Source organism: Peromyscus leucopus, chromosome 23 (assembly GCF_004664715.2).
Source record: "Peromyscus leucopus breed LL Stock chromosome 23, UCI_PerLeu_2.1, whole genome shotgun sequence".
Taxonomy (NCBI): domain Eukaryota; kingdom Metazoa; phylum Chordata; class Mammalia; order Rodentia; family Cricetidae; genus Peromyscus; species Peromyscus leucopus.
This window is the reverse complement of record NC_051082.1, coordinates 30,748,233-30,769,499: the sequence shown is the minus strand read 5'-3', so window position 1 is coordinate 30,769,499 and position 21,267 is coordinate 30,748,233. Positions and strand designations below refer to the sequence as shown.

The 21,267-nt window shown below is 47.8% G+C and overlaps 1 protein-coding gene across 1 annotated transcript in view; it reads left to right on the top strand.

Moving 5' to 3' along the window:
* The first annotated feature begins 16,153 nt into the window (after positions 1-16,153).
* Positions 16,154-21,267, top strand: part of Usp12 (ubiquitin specific peptidase 12) — a 52,606-nt gene continuing 47,492 nt past the window's right edge. The window contains exon 1 of the mRNA XM_028878027.2: positions 16,154-16,422. Coding sequence (XP_028733860.1) covers positions 16,375-16,422 — 48 coding nt within the window. The 5' untranslated portion in view covers positions 16,154-16,374. The remainder of the gene's footprint in view (positions 16,423-21,267) is intronic.

Below are 21,267 nucleotides of genomic sequence, written 5' to 3'. Positions count from 1 at the left end.
GAGCCACACGGCCAGCCCTTGTTTTGTTTTCTCTTATGACCTCGCTGTGTAGACTAGGCTAGCCGTGAACTGACTGTGCAGCCCAGGCTAGCTGTGAACTGGCTGTGTAGCCCAAGCTGGCCTCTAACTTGTGATATTTAGTTATGTACGGCCACACCTGGCCTCCTGGAAGTCTTTTTGAAGGCCGAGTCTATCCCTCATGCAGGGAGTTCTTTCCTGTAGGCAGCGGGGGACGGCAGATCCAGGAACGCTGGGCTGGGCTGATGAAGAAAGCCGCAGGATAGGAGCGGTGGGGGGGGGGGGGGGGGGGGGGGGGGGGCTTCTGTGTTCTGTGCACCTCTCCTTCCGGGGTGCCGGCCCGTGCGGTTTTCTCTCTCTTCCTTGATGTATTTTGCAATTGTGGTGGATAATTGAATTCTTTTTGAAGTTCCATATTCCAGCACTCTCTTCTGAGCTTTTGTCAAAATTATTCTCTCAAATTGCTACATATGGGCTTTCCTGCTTTATGTTGGAATTTTGGGAATCATAAAAAGGCTATTCTTCGTAGACGTATTTGAATTCTGGAAGGTAGTTACACTGAGGTATACCTTCTCTTACTGACTCACATCTGGACTCATGGGGTGGAAGAAAATGAGATATAAAAGTAAAGTAATTCATCAGCTTCAGAATAATACTTGCAGATGTTATGTATGAATTAAGCTACAAATGAAGTTGAATGATTTTTTTTTAAGTTTCTTTTTACAAACTAAAAGATGAGCATTAAAAAAAAAATTCCCTGCACACACACAGTCACAGTGCTTGAGAGGAAGAAGAGGAACAGAAGTTCAGACCCAGCCTGGTTTATTTGAGACCCCCTCCCCCTCAGCTTGAAAACCCTAATAATCTATCAGTCAATCTCATTTTAGAAAATTGAACGTTTTTGTTGTTGTTTTTACTTGTTTGTTGTTTGTTTTTCAAGACGGTATTTCTCTGTGTAGCCCTGGCTATCCTCGAACTCTATTTGAAGACCAGGCTGACCTCAAATCCAGAGACCGGCCCACCTCTGCTTTCCAAGTGCTGGGGTTAAAGGCCTGAGCCACCACCGTCTTGCCAAAAATTGAGCATGCTGGTCATGAAACCTCTCGGTCTCACCTCAGGTCTGGCTACATAGCCTACACTGGCCTTGGCTCATGACCTCCTGCCTCAACTCCTGAGTCCTGGGATCATATCATATCTGACATAAACAATTCTTACTTGTCCTCTTTCTCACTCCGTTATTTCTAAACAGGAGGCAACAGCTTCCATGCCCATGTCAAGCAGCTGGTATGGTGACAAATGACCCAAATCAGACTACCCTTCGCTGTGAAATTCTATAGTAAAATCTCATGTCTCTGTAAGATACTCAGAGATCGGCCCTATCATCCTTTTAACTGAATCTGACAGAGGGCACCATCACCCAGGGCCCAGTGAAAATCCTACACAGAATGACCTCCAGTCACTTTGGCAACTTCTCTGAATCATCTTTTCTTGATGCATTGTGACCAGAACACCAGCTGCAACATACAAGAACTATTTTTTTTTTTTGATTTGGTAGAAAAATTGGTTATCCGTGGGCGATCATGGTACACGCCTTTAATCCCGGCAAAGGCAGGCAGATCTCTGTGAGTTTAAGGCCAGCCTGGTCTTCATAGTGAAGTCCAGGGCATTCAGGGCTGTGTAGATATGTAGAGAGCCCCTGTTTTAACACAACAAAACAACATCAAAAAAGAGTTCAAAGTAATCCTTGACTACATAGCAAGCTTGATCAAGGAAGGAAGGAAGGAAGGAAGGAAGGAAGGAAGGAAGGAAGGAAGGAAGAAGGAAGAAAAGAAAGAAAGAAAGAAAGAAAGAAAGAAAGAAAGAAAGAAAGAAAGAAAGAAAGAAAGAAAGAAAACCTTCCTGAAGGCAGCTCTGACTTGAATGTATTGCTCCCTCCTTCCTGGAAAGGGCATCCTTTTTTTTTCCAAAGATTTATTTATTATGTATACAGTGTTCTACTTGCATGTATCCCTGCAGGCCAGAAGAGGGCACCAGATCTCATTACAGATGGTTGTGAGCCACCATGTGGTTGCTGGGAACTGAACTCAGGACCTCTGGAAGAGCAGCCAGTGCTCCTAACATCTGAGCCATCTCTCCAGCCCTGGAATGGGCATCCTTTCCTCAGCGCCCATTTCTGGCTTCTTCCCTTATGACAAGAAATTCAAAAAGAATTAAGAGCCCTCTACGTATGTTACAAAGATCTGCTGCACTCTGACAGGCAGACGGCTCAGTGGGTAAAGGTGCTTGCTGCTAAGCCTGATGACCTGAGTTTAATCTCCAGGACTCAGTGGAAGGAGAGGAACGAGTCCTATGGGTTGACCTCTGACCTCCACGTGTGTGTCCCCACACACGCACACATGAAAAATAAATAAATAAATAAATAAATAAACAAACAAACAAACGATAAAAAAGAATTCTAACAGAGAATGCAGACACGAGAACATGGAAGCATGATAACACAGGGTGGGCTGGAAAGATGCTCAGTGGTTAAGAGTGCTTACTACTGTGGCAGAGGAACTGAGTTTAGTTTCCAGAACCCGAGTGGCTGGCTTGTAACTGTACCTCCAATTTTAGGGGACCTGACGCCTCTTGTGACCTCCATGGGTTTCTGCATGCATGTGATACACCTATATACATTAAGACACACACATACGTGTAAAATTAAATAAATGCATACTCTTTAAAAGGAAAGATGATCGGCCCTCGTACATACAGATGTAAAGGGATGCATAAAAGGCAGAGGAAACACAGAAGGTACCACCCCTTTTCCCCTCAGGACATGTCCTTCTCAGGACTTCCAGCACTCCAGCGGATCTGGGGGAGGGAGAGAGATGTGCCAGGAGAAGTGGAAGAGGGACTCTAGCCTGACCTCCTAATCCCTTGACCAAACTAGGACTCCTTGGAAAGATAAAGGGAGCGTAAGGCAGACCAGCAGTGGCAAACAGACCAGTCAACGCAGAATAAGTCACGTGAGCTCTCCTGCATAAGGAGCTCTTGTAGGCAGAGGTGGAGGCTGATGGAGGCATCCGGAAGGCGATGAACTTCAGGATGTTGGAGTGAGGATAGAGATGGGTGGGAGGAGAGATGGTGCCGGAATGGGGCTGGGGCTGGGGCTGCCAGTGGAACCGCGTTTCTTCAGCAGGGAACACCAGGCCCAGATGTGCATCCGGGCACAATAACTGGGCGAGCACGTAGAGAAAGGATGGAAGGAGCACGGAGGAGAGGCGAGGCAGAGGCTGGTGCCGCGAGCTGCTGGGGAGTCAGGGGGCCCTGATCTCAAGTAGCATGAAGGTGGGGGTTCTGAAGGAAAAGTCTCCACCGTGAGAGGCTGGAGATGGGAATGAGGGGGCAGCCAGGGGAGACCGGGCTGGGTGGTAAGAGGAGAAACAGACGATGCCTGGGTTTCCTGCTTGGCTCCCCACCAGATGGTGTAAGGAAGGAATGACCTCATCCTCTTGGCTAAGAGTTTACAGCAAGGAAGCCTGTTACAGGAGGCAAGTGGCTAACTCAGAAGCTGAATCACCAGGTCATGACCCTGAAGGCAACAGGTGATCTCTGGGAAAGACCAGAAGGATGTGGGCGATGGGGGCGGAAGAGGAGGATCCTAAGAAAGCCAGAGCAGCCCGGGCGGTGGTGGCGCATGCCTTTAATCCCAGCACTTGGGAGGCAGAGGCAGGAGGATCTCTGGAGTTGGAGGCCAGCCTGGTCTACAGAGTGAGTTCCAGGAAAGGCACAAAGCTACACAGAGAAACCTTGTCTTGAAAAACCAACCAACCAACACACCAACCAACCAACCAACAACCACAACAACAACAACAAAAGGAAGCCAAAGCAGGGAAAGTGATGGGTTCTTTGGGTGGGCAGAGGATGAACAAACTTGAATCCACTACTTGACATTCTGTGTGTGTGTGGGGGGGGTCTCTGGTGTTTTCCAATTGTTATGTTTTGTTGTGGAGGCTCATACATAATATAACAGTTACCATTTTAGCTATTTGCAGATATATGATTCATTGGTTTTAGCTGGGAGTGGTAGTGCGAACCTTTAATCCAGTCACCCGGGAGACAGAGGCAGGTGGATCTCTGTGGGTTGGAGACCAGATCGATCTACAGAGGGAGTTCCAGGACAGCCAGGGCTACACAGAGAAACCCTGTCTCAAAACAACAACAAACAAACAAGAAAGAAAGAAAAAGAAAATAACTAAGATTCGGTGGTTTTTAAATGTATCCATTGTGCTTTGTAACCATCACCTCTATAGGCACTCAGAATGTTTTCATCTAGAATTCCTCCCACTGGCCAGCTGTTGAAGGCTGAGTCCCCGCCCCTTGCTGTTCATGGGAGGTGGTGGAAACTTGAAGAGGTGACAGTGAAAAGGAGTTAGGCTTCTGGGGGTGTGTCCTTCAAGGGAGTATTGGCCGTTTCTCTCTGCTTCTCAGCTGCAATACGGTGACTTGACCTCCTCTGCCATGTACCACCACAGGCCCAAAGCAAAAGGGATCACCTGTTGAAATCTCTGAAACTGTGAGGCAAAAAACCCCTTTCTTCTGCTTCTTTTTTTTGGTTTTTCGAAACAGGGTTTCTCTGTGTAGCTTTGTGCCTTTCCTGGAACTCACTTGGTAGTCCAGGCTGGCCTTGAACTCACAGAGATCCGCCTGGCTCTGCCTCCTGAGTGCTGGGATTACAGGCATGTGCCACCACCCGCCCGGCTCCCTTTCTTCTTTATAAGCAAGCTAGCTCATGTTTTTGTGTCATAGTGATGGAACACTCGATGGAACACCTGTAAATACTTTATTACCCGCTGAGTAAAGAAATGCTTTTCAATATGAAATGTTAAAACTTCTGTTACTCTGCTCTCCAGAGACAGTCACCGTTCATTATTCCAGATCCAAATTTACATCTATTATCATCAATGCTATCATGGATGTCATAGAAGCAAGAAGTAGCTCTGGGGACAGTTTGTACCATGTAGTGTGCGGGCTGGAGACACAGGGCTGGGCTTGAGTTGTGGAGGTTTAACCTGAAAGATCAATTTTAAAATGTTTTGTATAGAGGCTAAGGAGATGGCTCAGCAGTTAGGAAGGAATCCTTGATGCTCTTGCAGAGGACCGGGGTTCAAATCCCAGCACCCACCCACATCAGGCACCTTACAACTGTCTGTAACTCCCATATTAGAGTCTCTGATGCCATCTTCTGGCTTCTTCAGGAATTGCATGCACATAGTGCACATAAACCCACACACATACACAGATAAATAAAAATAAATCCTTTAAAAACAAATACTCAGGCTTGTACCATAAAGGATATACAGTTGCTCCTGTATGTAATTCTAGTTAAAAAAGAAAAAAAAAAAGGTAAATGTTGGTGTGCAAAGCAGAATTGAGCAGAGATTTCCAAGGAATTGGGGAAGACTAAGGCCAATTTCTTGAGAAACACAAAACAAAACCCAAAAAAGTGTAAGTGCTTTAGAAGACAGTTGCTCTTTCTCCAGGATGTGTGATGGGGGCATGCTCTCCATGTTCATGGGATTGTGGTCATGTGGTGGACTGATCCATCAAGTTTCTTTTCTGTCCGTGCCTTGAGGCTAGGACACTAAAAACATAACAGCCTGGCAGTGGTGGTGCACATCTTTAATCCCAGCACTCAGGAGGCAGAGGCAGGCAGATCTCTGAGTTTGAGGCCAGCCTGGTCTACAGAGCGAGTTCCAGGACAGCCAGGAATACACAGAGAAACCCTGTCTCGAAAAACCAAACCAAACCAATCAACAAAACAAAAAACCAAAATAAATAAAATAAAAACAAAACAAAACATAACCACAGAGAGAATCCCTGGTTTCACTTTTCCTTGGTCCTGTCTCTCACGTCCGCCATGTCTTCTTCATGGCTGGCCATGGAAGCCTGTTGCCTCTGCCTGGCTGTGCACACACTTGAACTCTGACACTGCCTCTTAGGACTCTCGTGGGCTCCACCTCTGCTTTTCATGAGCTCAGACCGTTCTATAAGTGAAAGACCACACTGTCTCCACATGAATTAAAGAGCAAGCATTCATTTGCCTCTCCGAAGAGGGTTAGCTATGAGACAGGTGTGGTTGTGTACAACATCTGTCATCCCAGCACTCAAGAAGACAGTTGTGAATTTTAGGCCTTTCTCAAAACAAAACAGAAAAAACTGATGCTTTGTGCTCTAGTAATTTAAAAATGTTGTTACATAAACATGCCTTGTAATTTTTCGAAGTATACATTTGTGCGGTTCAAAACTTGAAAGTTTAAAAAGGTTTGTGGTAAACATGTTCTTTTCCATACTATCTTCCAGTTCCTCTATTTCAGAAAATCACCCCCCAGCTGTGTATCTAACAGGGGTGCTCTCTCTTTCTCAAACATGCTTGCGTGAGTGTACAATGTGTGTGTGTGTGTGTGTGTGTGCACATGTAGACAAATCTGAATGGGGCGAGACAGCCAAGTCTCAAGCCAGAGCCCAGAGTTTGCAGTGTGGGCTCCCCACGAGGCAGTGAGACTGTGCCTCAGCAGCTAGGAAGGGAATCACCCTGGAAGGAGAAGTGAGCAGCATGGAGCGGGACAGGGGAGCGTTTGGGTTGGGGAGTTTCCTCACCCTCAGGGGGTTTGCATTCCCCAGAGCTATTTGATGTGAGCAAAACGAGGAGCAAATGGGGGACAGAAGCCTGAAGAACACAGTTGTAAAGGTCAGCAGGGGGTCACCAGGGCTGGAGGATGCCTCATTTTTATATATCCTGGCTGCAGAAGGCAAAACACCTTTTATATATCATTTATATATCAGAATGATCTTACTTTTGCCTCTCAGTAGTAGGGATGGTGATAGTTTTTAGCTGCACTCTTACCCTGTGAGGAAGTCACAAAACACAACAGAATCCACTAACAAGAATTTTATTAAGACAAGGAGAAAGGGATAGATGTGATCAGGGCTGCTGAAGGACACATGTGGGAGAAGGGGGCAGACACACGGGGCCTGACTTTTTAAGTGCCAGTCCTTTTAAGGGTCAGTCCGCACCTGGGCACACAGGCCCACATGGCTACTTCATGCATGCGCATAGATCACATGGTCATGCCGCATGATTACTTGACCACGAAGCACATGGGGCATGGGTTACATAGGACGTATGACCCGGAAATGACTAGGTGGAAATGACTAAGTGTCCTGCTGGGGCATGCACGATCATGGGGGCATAGTTGGAATTCCTATCAGATAAAACCCTGTCCCAGAATATTATTTAAGATGTGTTGCATTTGTTTATGCTGTGGAACATTTGTTTAATGATGCAAAGATGTGTTGCATTCTTTTATGTTGCATTTGTTTAACTCTGTGAAGCTGTGCTACTGTGCCTGTCTAAAACACATGATGGTCTAATAAAGAGCTGAACGGCCAATATTGAGGCAGGAGAAAGGACAGGTGGGGCTGGCAGGCAGAGAGAATAAATAGAAGGAGAAATCTGGGAGGAAAAAAGAAAGAGCAAGAGAATAAGGAGAGAGGACTCTAGGGGCCAGCCAAGGAGTAAGAGTGAAAATAAGACATACAGAAATAAGAGAAGGAAAAAGCCCAGAGGCAAAAGATAGACGGGATAATTTAAGTTAAGAAAATCTGGCTAGAAATAAGCCAAGCTAAAGGCCAGGCATTCATAAGAAAGAATAAGTTTCTGTGTGAATTATTTGGGAGCTGGATGGCAGGTCCCCAAAAGAGTCAAGGAGTTGTAAGATGAATTGCTAAACAGTCTTATTAAAAAACCCAGAGCCAGCCGGGCGGTGGTGGCACATGCCTTTAATCCCAGCACTCGGGAGGCAGAGGCAGGCGGATCTCTGTGAGTTCGAGGCCAGCCTGGTCTACAGAGTGAGATCCAGGAAAGGCGCAAAGTTACACAGAGAAACCCTGTCTCAAAACAAATAAACAAACAAACAAACAAACAAAACCCCCAGATATTGGGGTGAAAATTGAGAGATTAGAGGAATAGGACAAGCCACAGTCAACCTCACCTCACCAACTCCTCAGCCTCCATTGAGAGCTACTTCCTGTATACTCACCCCTATATCCTTTCTGAGCCCTGCCATCTCACTTCCTCTCTCCGCCCAGCTACACCACTTCCTCTTTCTGCCCAGCTCTATCACTTCCGGTCTGTCTGTACAGATCTCCAGACCTCTATGGTTAACTAGTGCTGGGATTAAAGTCGTGTACCACCATACCTGGCTCTGTTCCCAGTGTGGCTTTGAACTCACAGAGATCCAGATGAATCTCTGCCTCCCAAATGCTAGGATTAAGGGCGTGTGTTACCACTGCCTGACCTCTATGTTTAATATAGTGTCCTCCTCTCCTTGTTCTCTTACTTCTTCCTCTTTCCTCCCAGATTTCTTCTTTTTATTCTGTCTGCCTGCCAGCCTCACCTATCCTTTCTCCTGCCTCAATATTGTCTGTTCATCTCTTTATTACACCATCAAATGTTTTAGGCAGGCACAGTAACACAGTTTCACAGAGTTAAACGAATGCAACATAAAAGAATGCAATACATCTTTGCATCACTAAGCAAATGTTCCACTGTGTAAACAAATGTAACATCTTAAAATAATGTTCTACAACAAACCCTGCCTTACTTACATCACTTTTGACAAATTTTTGTTTGTTTCTTTTTTTCTCTTAGCGATGAGACAAGGAACAGTTACTCAGCAGATAGTGAGGGAAAGAAATGGAACTCAGGTTCAGGTGCACACTGCTGTGTCACTGAGCAGCCAGAGGGACCACGGCTGAGGTCCAACCACATTATGATTAGTTCACAGAAGGAAAAGGAAATGTGGCTCATGAGGACATTAGAAAAGGTATCTGCTTGTCAGCTGAGGCTCGGCCAGTTTTGAATGTGTTCTGATCCCCCTCTTAAACTGTGGGTTTGGGGACCTGAGCAGAGTTGTATCTTTGAATGTGGGAGTTATGAGAATTTTGACAAGAAAAGGTTTCTGAATGTACAACAACTAGAAATTAATTCCGCATCTAGTGCATGCTGAGTCTGAGGAGTTCTGGGCAGCAAGCAGTGCAGCTGCCTCATGGGATTCATTGCAGCCTTGGTTCCGAACCTACAAAACCCAAACTTGGGGTGAGAATGCCATCATGGTACTCAACAGTGAGTGAGGTGTCTCCAATACCTCAGTTCTGGTTCTAGACTATTCTGCATCTTGAATTACAGTGTTTCTACTGGAGGCACAAAGTTTTCTGCTCTTGCAGAAACCAAAGGCGTTTGAATATTTCCCTACCACCATTCCCCAGCTTATAAGCATCAAATGAGTGTAGCTCTGGATTGTATTGTTAGACTGTTTGGTTTTTTAAATTACTGTTTGAATTGCCAACAGGAGTTTCCTATCAAGGGCTAGGAGATTTGGTTCAGTTAGTAGAGTGCTTGCCAAACACACACAAAACCCTGTTACCTTAGCCTTGGGAAGTGGAGGCACAAGAATCAGAAGTTCAAGGTCACTAGAAAACACAAGACCCTGTTTCAAAAAAAAAAAAATCATTCAGTGTCCAGGTAGTGGTGGCACATGCCTTTAACTTCAGCACTTGGGAGGTAGAGGCAGGTGGATCTCTGTGAGTTCCAGGACAGCCAGGACTACACCAAGAAACCCTGTTTCTGGGAATACCATCTCATAATTGCTTATTACAGCTAGCACAGTGGAGACCCTGGCAGCAAAAGTAGCTACCACAGTTAATTAATCTTTCATTCTATTGGGCATGATAAATTTAATTCAATAGTTATATACATTTCAATTGTCTTTGAAAATTATAAATTTATAAACTCAAGTTCCATTTGCTTTTGGGATACCATCTTACAAGGACTCCAATTTGCAGTAAGGCTCGTTAAGGAAGGGAATGGCTCAGGTGCCTTTAGCCTACTGGCTATGGGTGAGATAGGACCTCTGTTGGTCTTTTCTGTGTCGAACACACAGATTGCAAGCCCAGTGCCACTTTGAGATCTTTGGCAGCAGTTAACTCTGCAGCTCACACACGATTGAGCCTGTATGATAATGAGTATTCAGAGACGGTTAATGCCTGGGGGGTGCTCACCAACCTAAGACAGAGCACCTGTGTGGTCTGGGCAGGCATCTCCATGATGGGTAAGGTGACCTGCTGACGTCCCATGCAACCTAAGTCAGAAGCTCATTTATTAGTAAAAGGGGGACCTGTAGGGCCCTGGCCCCCGTTTTGGGTAACTGTTGCCTTGCTTGCTGACCTCAACCTTTATATCCTCCCTCCCAGGTTCCACCCTCCTGAATGCTTAAGGGAAGTTCCTTGTCTGTGTATCCTGCATAATGGGCGTTAACAGCTTAGATGCAAGATTGTGAAACATTGGTAGCGAACTTCTGCCCTCCGGGGTTCTCCCATTGTGCTGTAAGTCTGTATTTAAGACTCCTCCCTCCTTCAATAAATGGCATTCAGCATTAAAAAAAAAATTGTTCAGTACAATTTTATTTGGGTTTAGACAGAACAGTTTTCAGTTTCTGAGACAGCCCCAAACATACTTCTGCCATTTTGTACTATATGTTTAGGGGAAGCTTCATTCTCAGCATTGACAATTATAAAATCAAAATATCACTCACTATGAACATTGTTGAAAATGTTCTGTATCCTGCCAGGTCAAACATTGAACCAGTATTTAACTCTTTAATTTTAAACATTTATTTATTTTGTGTGTTGCATGCACAAACACACGTATATGAAGGTTAGAAGACAACTTATGGGAGTCAATTCTCTCTTTCCACCATGTGGGTTCTGGAATCAAATTCAGCCATCAGGTTTAGCACAAGCACTTTTACTCACAGAACCATCTCACTAGCCCAAGATTTAAATCTTCATGAAAAAATAAACAGGTAAATAATCTCATTGCTATGCAAAATTACCTTTTTGTCTTTAATGATAAAATTATGTGTGTACCAAATAATTATTTTAAAATTAATTTATTTATGATTATTAGTAATTTATTTATTTATTTTTTGAGACAGGGCCTCACTATGTAGTTTTAACTGTTGACCAGGTTGGCCTCAAACTCATAGAGACCCTCCTGCCTCCGCCTCCCGAGTGCTCCGGCAGCTGTGCAGGGCTCCGGCAGCTGTGCAGGGCTCCGGCATGTGTGCAAGGCTCCGGCATCTATGCAGGGTTCTGGCAGCTGGGCAGGTTTTTAACCTCAGCCACTCTCGCTAATTTGTGCAGGCTGTTTTATATTCTTATATTCCCCGGGTCACATAGATAGTTCTCAGGGTGGGTGGAAGTGGCTGTGAATGTAAAAAAAGTTTAAGCAGCCCTGCCCCCCAACCACCCAATGATTGCATGACCCTTACTAGTTCTTCTTGTCTGGCTGGCTTTTGACACCCTTTTCTATGCTGCGATGGGCCCGTTATTTTGATAGCTTTTCTAAATTCTTTGCCACATGTAATTCTGATGAACTGCACCACTAAGACTCCAACGAGATCATGAAAAACAAAGAACAATTTGTTTTCGGTTTTTCTGAGACATCACCTCACTCGGTCGGTCGGTAGCAGGTTTAGGGTAGGCAAGTGCCTCCACTCACTGTGGGTGGATAATGACAGTGGTGGTCCCAGAGACTGTTGTCTAAGCTGGCGTCACAGAGAGCCGGACTGTCCCTTTGATATTTGCATTGTCCACAGGTCACTGTGCAACGTCCCCTGTGTGGCAGCTGTGGACAGTCCACATTCCTTCTCACCAGCATTCCGGCATGCAACTTTCCCTCTGCCAAAAGACCTCGGGCTTCCCCTCACCGTCGCATGCTCCAGATGGAGAAACTGCCTCAGCCTGTGCCTCTTTTGGAAGAGCTAGACATATCCCCTTAGAGATGATGGTACTCTTCTTCAGTCTCTGAGTTCATTTTCCATAAAGCAATGTCTCCTCCAATGAGGTATGACCTCCCTGAGGGATGAAGAAGATTTTTCTTATTCCTCATTTATATGTGTGTGTGTGTGTGTGTGTGTGTGTGTGTGTGTGTGTGTGTATGTGTGGGATTCTATATATATATAATTATATGTAATATGTACATATCCCAAAGCATAACTTGGGATTCACCTTGTTGCTAATAGGTACAGCCTCTCCTCCACTTCATTGTCTCTTTCTCCCTACATCAGGTGTCTCCAGTGGCCCAAAGCCCCCCCAGTGCTGAGGCTCTGCTGGCCCAGAGGTAAGGGACACAAGCTGACTCTTGAGCTTGCTGCTAGCCAATCTCTCTCATTTATACTCCGTCCTATTCACGCCATATCAGTAAGCATGGCTTCAGGCACGGCCCAGAACAGCAGTGACCGATCTGTAAATAAGGAGCCAGATCCTTCCCAAGCTCTGGCCACAGGTAAGTCTGATAAGCAAAATGGGCTGACCTTTGCCACACATTTTCAAAAATTCCAGCCCCTGAGCTCCAGCCACCCTTGGGCTCATATCTAGGCCTGGGTGGCAGATGACAGTGTCCAGTTCTCTCTCCAGACCCCTCTGATGATAGAGGCAGGTGGATCTCTGTGAGTTTGAGGCCAGCCTGGTCTACAGAGCGAGTTACAGACTCCTCTGATGGAGGTCACTATTGCTAGTTCTTCCTAGATACTGGAGGTGTGTGTGTGTGTGGGTGAATAGAGGTGTGTGTGTTGGGGGGGATGAATAGAGGTGTGTGTGTGTGTGTGTGGGTGGGTGAATAGAGGTGTGTGTGTGTGGGTGGGTGAATAGAGGTGTGTGTGTGTGGGGGTGAATAGAGGTGTGTGTGTGGGGGGTGATAGAGGTGTGTGTGGGGGTGAATGAGGTGTGTGTGGGGGGGTGATAGAGGTGTGTGTGGGGTGAATAGAGTGTGTGTGTGTGTGTGGGTGAATAGAGGTGTGTGTGTGTGGGGGGGGTGAATAGAGGTGTGTGTGGGAGGGGGTGAATAGAGGTGTGTGTGTGGAGGGGTGAATAGAGGTGTGTGTGTGTGGGGGGGGGTGAATAGAGGTGTGTGTGTGCTTGCAAGCTAGAGATAGGCTATAGCAATCTGTCCAGCCCAAAGCCTAGGTTTGTCTCTGTCTTCACGACTATGATGAAGGTCTTCACCAGACTACGTGATGAGGTCATGGAAGGCTGCCTTGTTAGAGAACCTGGGGTAGAAATTTTGCCTAGCTAGTTGAAACATCCCAAGTTACTTGGTAGGGTCAGTGAGGTGGCTCAGCAGGTAAAGGCACTTACCACCAAGATTAACAACCTGGGTTCAACGCCCCAGAATCCACATGGTAGAAAAAGAATCAACAATTGCAGGTGTGTACATACACACACACACACACACACACACACACACACACACACACACGAATGAATGAAACTGTGTTCAGTTTTAAGTAGAGGCTGGTAACCCTCTGCTTTCAGTTAAGTTCCATCACTAATCTTTGAGCTGGGGACTGAACCCCAGGCCTCTTGCTAACGATATATGCTCTACCACTGAACTGCAGTTTACCCTCCCAACCCCGTTCTTTAAATCTGTGTTGAAATACCAACATGATTTTAGACCTATGGGTTATACATCATCTTGAGCAGTCTATATAAGACTTATGCCCGCTGTATGGATAACTCAACTTTATTTGCTGGATTGGAAGTGAGCCTTGAGAAGTCATCGCACTGGGCGTGTAACTCAGGGGTATCACACTTGCCTAACCTGAACAAGGTCCTGGGTTCCATTCCCAACACTGATTTAAGACTATTACTATTTTATTTTTTTCTCACTCTGTAGACCTGACTAGCCTCGAACTCACGGAGATCTGCCTGCCTCTGCCTCCCAAGTGCTGGGACTAAAGGCGTGCGCCACCACCGACTGGCTAAGACTGTCACTGTTTTGCTTGACACCTGCTAGTTGTACTGCTAGACCATATTAATAAATGCAACCAAGAAGAAAGTTGATTCACTCAACTGTCAAGAGGTAAAGATAGGGAGAGACCACAGATTGCAGAGACAGAGCCTGTGTTAGAGCAGTTTCTGCTTTTGCGGAGGACCTGGCTATGGTTCCCGGCACCCAAGTGGTGACTCACAACCACTTGTACCCAGTTCCAGGGGGAATCTGATGCCCTCTTCTGGCCGCCATGGGTACTGCATGTATATGAGCAGGCAAACTGCTCATACACATCAAATAAAAACAATTTTTTTTGTTGTTGTTTTTTTTTCGAGACAGGGTTTCTCTGTGTAGCTTTGCGCCTTTCCTGGAACTTACCCTGTAGCCCAGGCTGGCCTCGAACTCACGGAGATCCGCCTGGCTCTGCCTCCCAAGTGCTGGGATTAAAGGCATGTGCCACCACCGCCCAGCAAAAATAATAATTCTTAAAAAAAAAATGCATACAACAGACCACCTGGCATATGACAGGGATTCTGAAGCAGCAAACTGAGATTGAAGATTTTATTTGCTCACCACTTTGAATAATTGATTTTTACTAATTTATTTTTGACAATTTCATATATGTATTATTTATTCTTTCTTTTTCTTTCTCTCTCTTTCTTTCTTATTTATTTATTTATTTTTGAGGCAGCGTCTCCCTATGAAATTCTGGCTAGCCTGTAGACTTGGTATGTTGACCAGGCTGTCCTTGAACTCTCAGAGACCCACTTTTCTCTGTTTCTTGTGCTGGGATTGCAGGTGTGTGCCACCACACCCAGCAGCTTTTATTTTCTGAGACAAGGACTCGAGTGGTCCAGGCTGGCCTTGAATTCTCTACATAGCTGAGGATGACCTTACCATACCAGGGTTTATAAAGTGCTGGTGATGAAACCCAGGAACGCCTACACACCACACAAGTTACCAACTAAGCCATATGTCCAGCCCCCACCCTGACCTTTAAAACATAGATGTTGTAGGCACATGCTGTATGCTTGGTGGAGGTCAGAGAGCCAAGCAAGCAGGCGAACACTGCACAGAGCCTAAGCGTGGTGTCTGTAGTAAAGAGGGAGACCCGGCCTCCAGCAGGTAGGCACCTGGAGAAGAGGCAGCTGCCAGGGGAACTTCGCGGTACTCAGTGGTGTCCCCCTCCCCCCACGTTCACAATGGAATCGCTATGGAAACAGCATTCACGTACCAGAAATCTGTTTCTCGACTAAATTTTGTTCGAATTCTTTGTTTCTTGAATGCTTTGTATGAAGTGAGGCTTACCAGATTTTAGAGCTTTGTCTCCATTCAGGCCCTAAGTTCCACAGACGGGGCGGGAGTGGTGTGGTGTCAGAAAAGGTTCCCTCCCTCAGATTACCAATCAAAACAAATCACGGGCTTTCTAATGTAGTAGTTTATAAAGTTATCGTATGAATTTCCTGTCGGTAATAAATAGGAGCCATCCACTAGCTAGCAGTGCGCATGTGCTCCTCGCAAGCTGGCTGCAGCCTCTTCGGACATCACCCCCCCACTCTTCTAAAAATTCCAAGTTGGTATCCCACTGGCAAGCAGGATTGGCTCCCCTTCCTCTTCTCCCCCGCTACTGTTAATTCAAAGAGTTAAGCAAATTTTGTTCGTCTTTTTTTTTTTTTAATCTAATTAGTCTTTTTCTTAGGGAGTTTGGCCCAGATGATTCACCCCAGAAAAACACCAAGTGCTTGGGACGCTTTGGCAGGGTTGCCTTCCAACCCATTCACAGTTCCCCAGACCACAGCTTCCGTTTTCTGTTCCAACAGTGGGGCTTGGCTGTCCTTGAGAGCGGTGGGTCAGTCGCTCCGAAGGCTGCCTGAGGCCACCGACGCCGCCGCAGGGCGAAAGCATCGCCCTCTTCCCCCCCCACCTCCCCCAAGACACGCTCTCGCAGCCAGGGGACCGACTGCGTGCCCGCGCTAGGACCCAGCGGCAGGCGGGACGCGGCGCCCGCCCGCCCCGCCCCCGACGCGCACTGGGTGGAGCCATCGGCCTCGAAGCGCGCTCCCTCGGGGGAGGGCGGGGCAGCATGGGCGTGGCCCCGCGGCGGTGGGCGTGACGGCGCCGGAGTGGGCGGGGCGGCACGACGCTGCCAGGTCGGCCCGGCGCAAGGGCCTGCGCGGAGCTCGCTCCCAGCGCGCTGGGCGGGGTGTGCGGCGAGCGGCTTCCCGGGCAGGCGCGGGCCCCGAGGCGGCGGCTGCGCCGTGCGCTGGGGCGGAGCCGGGGGCGGGCGGGCCGGCGGGCGGGGGCTGGGCCGGAGGAAGCCTGAGCGCCCGCGGCGACGACGGCAGCAGCGGCGGCCCAGCAGGCGAGGAGCGTGGGTCCACGGCGGCTCCGGGTGCGGCCGCGGGCTGCGGAGCGAGCGGGCGGCCCGGCTCCCCGCGTCCCCCGCCCGCCGCGACTGTCTGGAAGATGGCGCCGGGCGGATGGAAATCCTAATGACAGTCTCCAAATTCGCCTCCATCTGTACCATGGTAGGTGCGGCGGCAGCGCGGCCCGGGCGGCGGGTCCCCGCCTTCGAGGCGCCGCCCGCGGGCCTGCTCTAGAGCGAGCGGACGGGGCGCGGGGCCGAGGGGCCGTGGGGAAGGCGTGCTGGGCGCAGCAGGCGGGGCCGGGGCATTGGGGCTGGGACCGACCGGGACTCGGAGCTGGGGACGGGGAAGTCGGGGTCTGGGGCCGGGGCTTCGGGGACTGTGGCTGCGGGCTAAGGCCTGGGGGACCCAGGGACGGGGGGTTGGGGTAAGGGCTGTGGACTGGGTCTGGGGACTTGGGGACTGGGATTGGGGGCTGGGGGCTGGAGCCGGGGACTTCTAAAGGGGGGGACTGGGTCCGAGGTCTGCAGGCTCGGGGTAGGATCGGGGACTGAGTATTGGGGTCTGGTACCGGGAAGTCAGGGGACTGGGCCGGGGGAAGGGACGCGGCAGCCGCTGCGTTTCCGTGGGGCCGAGCGCGGGGTAGGGCGGGGGTCTGCGGCAGGAAGGAAGGGTCTCGATCCTGCCGGAGGGCGGAAGTCCTGGCAGAGTTACTCCACGGGCTAGGTGGAGCCCCGGGGCCCCGGCTCTGGAAGGGGGCGTGTGACGGTGGAAACTTTTAAGAGTGCTGTTGAAATGTTCTGCATTTTCTACTCGCCGAGGAGAAACGAACTCTTGCGGTTTCCAACCTGTGTCCGTCCAGATGGCAGCCTTGTTGCTGAGAATCCGCGTTAATCTTGAAAAGCTGCATTAGCTTTCCTGTCGTTTGTTTACTTGAATAGAGCAGACGCCGCTGTGTGGGGTTGAAGTACACAGACCCCGAATAAAGCGAAACGTGGGTGGGTTCCAAACGTTTTTGTGCATTGCCAGAAGCACCACGGTTTCCCACATGATGGACAAATTCATTAGCTCCTTTCTGAACTTGTACGTAGAGGTTGCAATTTATGAATCACCGAAAAAGTTGTTATTTGCAATGTGTGTGTGGGGGAACCCCACAGATTTGCACTATTCACTTCTGTTTTTATGTCCTGGATTTCATCTAGGAGATCCCCAGACTTTCCACCTGAAAGTGATCTGTGTTTTTCTTTAAGGAGTAGAGAATCAGGTAGGAAACGTGGATTCTTTATTGCATCCTGTGGAACAGTATAAAAAAAAAATGGATGGAATCTGTGAGCTTAAAGTCCACAGCATCAAAAAAGTCATAGCTAGATGGAATCATTGACGAATCCATTTTCCCACGTGGATAATTGTTGTTTCCTGGCCTTCAGAAGGGGGCTATACTAATTTCTGGGATTGGTTGTACTTTTAGACCTGCCACATAGGATGATTGAATCTTTTACAGTGATAATTTTACCAGATTGCTGAGCTCCACACCTTTTGGGGTCATAGTTCATTGTCAAAGTCTAGGGCTTCAGGAGTGGTGTGATTCCTGTAGGCCGTTCATTCACTCAGTTACATCAAGTATACATCTAGCACCTGCTGAGTAACACTGGCGATACAGAAGTGATCCAGACAGTCCCTACAAGGCCTTTTAGAGAATGCTTTTATGTTCAGGACTCTGTATGCAGAAAGATCCGGCAGATGAAGCTGGATACACACCCTGTCTCAAAAGAGAACACCCCCAGCACAAGACAGCCCCTACTTTCATGGTGTTTACATTCTACTTGAGGAAGACAATTCTCATTTATATAATAATATAGTGTGATTAAGTAAGAGCAGCCGAGGACAGACCTGCCCGATTCTATCGAGTAAGATAGGATGTCAAGGATATCCACTCCCATGCGCACACTCCTTAGGGCTTCTGCCCAGGTGCAGTAATTGCACGTGGTGTGTGTATATATTTTGGCAAATATATGGACATCCACGCCTGGCCAAAGTGAGATTGTTCCAAAGGTGCTATTAAGGTAAGGCGTGTCTTGTTCATACTTGAATAAATTCTCCTCCTCTCCCTGAGTAGGTGCTGAGCATGTCAGAGTGATTTGCAGTCTTGAGTGTAAGGAGGGTTGCTGTCCGTCTTCTGAGAATTATAAAAGTGAAAATCAGGAATTGCTTGGAATGAGAACTGTCCCGCCATCCATCAAGTGTGTAACTGTCTCTTAAGGAGGTCGTCTGAACTAAGCACCCCCACTCTGCCCGTGTGCCTCATACGCTTGCACAGCATTTTTGTGATCTCAGAAGTACTGTGCTGTATGTGCCCCCTCCCTTTTCTTTTATTAGATGATGAAGGTTTTTCTTTTCCTCCTCTGCTGGTGTTTTGAAACAGGGTCTTCCGTAGGTCATTCTGAGTTTCAGTTTGATATGTAGTTGTGACCTTGAACTCCTGATTCTCCTGCCTCCACCTCTCAGCTGCTTGGACTTAAGGTGTGCACCACCAGGTTTAGACTGTGAGGGCTGTACAGTTAAAGACTTTACATTAGCATCTGCGTACAGAAGGTGAGTGTGAAGTAAAGGTAAGGCTGAGTGTGGAACAGTGGAGAGAAAGGGGTCTGGACTTAGGATTGGATGCCTCGGAGAGTGTGCAGCTTCGAAAACCTTTAGAGGAACACTCAGGCTGAATTGAAATTTTATTCTGTAAATATGGAAGTTTACATAATTTATTCACTTGTCAAAATAAGGTGCAGAATAAGCCTGCAATAGCTTAATTGGGTGAAATAAATTAAAAATAAGTCTCTTCAGATATGCCACAATTTAGATCGCTGGGTTTCTGCCTTCATGTGAAAATTGGTGAGCCTGTTTCTCTTGGTGGTGTAGCCTGGCTCAGTGACTGTCTAGACACTGAAGCACCTATTTACCAGTTACTTACACTGTGGTACACCTCCCGCCTCAGATGGTGCTCTGCGTGCAATTTCTGTTTTCACTGCCTGGTGCAGTGCAGTCCACGACAGCTCTTTAGTTCTCTCCTCACTGGTCGGCGGACGGCAGGGCCAGGCCTGGATATATGCAGAGGCTCTGGGTGGAAGTCAGCAGCAGCGTGTGGCTAATCCAGGTGGTCAGCCATGTCTGCTGGAGACCAGTGCTGCCCCCTGGGAGTTAGTAGACACAGCGCTGGGGCTGGCCACTGTCTGGTTGGGAGAGTCCTAGTTGGGAGAGGTATGTTGGGGAGGGGGACTGGATATCACAGAAGCGAGGAGGTGAGTGGTTTCTCGTCATGAGATGGCACTGGCTTGGCTGCTTGCCTAGCCAGTCACCAGTCAGGGAGGGGTGTGTGTGAGACCATTAGAACATGGTGTGAACAAAGTCAAAGCCACAAGGTAGGTGCTAGGTCAGTCTGCTAGCTTGTGCTTCTGAAAACACCTGAGCCTAGGACTGGACTCAGAAGTGAAGACTTTGAAGCACTTACTGAAGCCGTCTCAGGTAGAGCCGACTGCCTGCCTTTTCTTGCTGCCTCTGACCGCCAGGTCAGTGTGTGAGCACGTGGGCATGCAGCTACCACCATTCCAGAAGAGGAGGCGGCAGAGTCTCGAAGCTTAGGCTTTGTTTAAAGGGATGTGGAGAGACGAGGGGTCATTGCTTTGCCTTCCCATCCTCTGCTTTTCCTTTGCCCTACTCCTTCCCCCTCCTCTCCCTTCTGTGTTTGGAGATTTTCTTTTTTCTTTTTATTTATTTATTATGTATACAGTGTTCTGTCTGCATGTATCCCTGCAGGCCAGAAGAGGGCACCAGATCTCATTATGAACGGTTGTGAGCCATCATATGGTTGCTGGGAATTGAACTCAGGACCTCTGGAAGAGCAGCCAGTGCTCTTAACCTCTGAGCCATCTCTCCAGCCCTGGAGATTTTCATATGGCTCAGACTAGCCTCATGTTTGCTACGTAGCAGAGGGTAACCTTGAACTCTTGATTCTTCTGCTTCCACCTCCGATTGCTGAGATTCCAGGAGTGCACCACCATTCTCGGCTTCGGTTTCTTCTTGAGGTCAGCAGGATGGATATTTTGATTTTCTGAGTATGGTGGGAACTGCTTCATATAAACATGTAGTGTGAAACGGCAGAAGTGTGTTTAGGGCCATTTAAGAAACTCAGATGTTCTGTCCTAATCCCAAGTCAGAATTCATTTACTGGTGTGTGTGTGTGTGTGTGTGTGTGTGTGTGTGTGTGTGTGTGTGTGTGTGTTGGCATGTAGAGCAGAGGATAGAATTTGGGTGCCATATCTACTTTTTTTTTTTTTTTTTGAGACAATGTCTTCATTGGCCTGAGCTTTCTAATGAAGTAGGTGTTTGATTTTGGAATTAATTTTGGGTGATTGTTCATTCATGACCCTTGACTCTTGCCGCCCGATTTGTCACAGCTGTCCAGGATTCAGTTATGAGACCATGGAATGGAGACCCAGGGTGGGAGGCGGAGCCCACTGCCTCTTGCTGTGTACTCAGTAAGCCTGCTTCCTGCGCGCTCCCCAAGCCAGGCTCCAGGGAGTTCAGGTTGTCCCATCAGTGGCCGTCCTGCTGGGTTCAGAGTTTGCCAATAAGCACGGCGAGTTAAATGCCCTGAGATAAGAATTTGGCAAGGTTGACTGGGTCACGGGGGTAGATAACTAGGTGGCCAGCAGGTTATGTGTTTGTATTAGAGCAGTGGTTCTCGACGTTCCTGATGCTGCGACCCTTTAATACAGTGCCTTGTGTTGTGGTGACCCCCAACCATAAAATGATTTTCATCACTATTCATAACTGTAATTTTGTTACTGTTATGAATTGTAATGTAAATGCCTGATATTCAGGATGTCTGATATGAGACCCCCACGGGGGTCACGACCCCCGGGTTGAGAACTGCCATATTAGAGGGTAAGGTGATAGAGTTACCAGACATGAAGTTGCGTGTAAGATACTGGCTTGTGCTAATCTTGCACACTTACC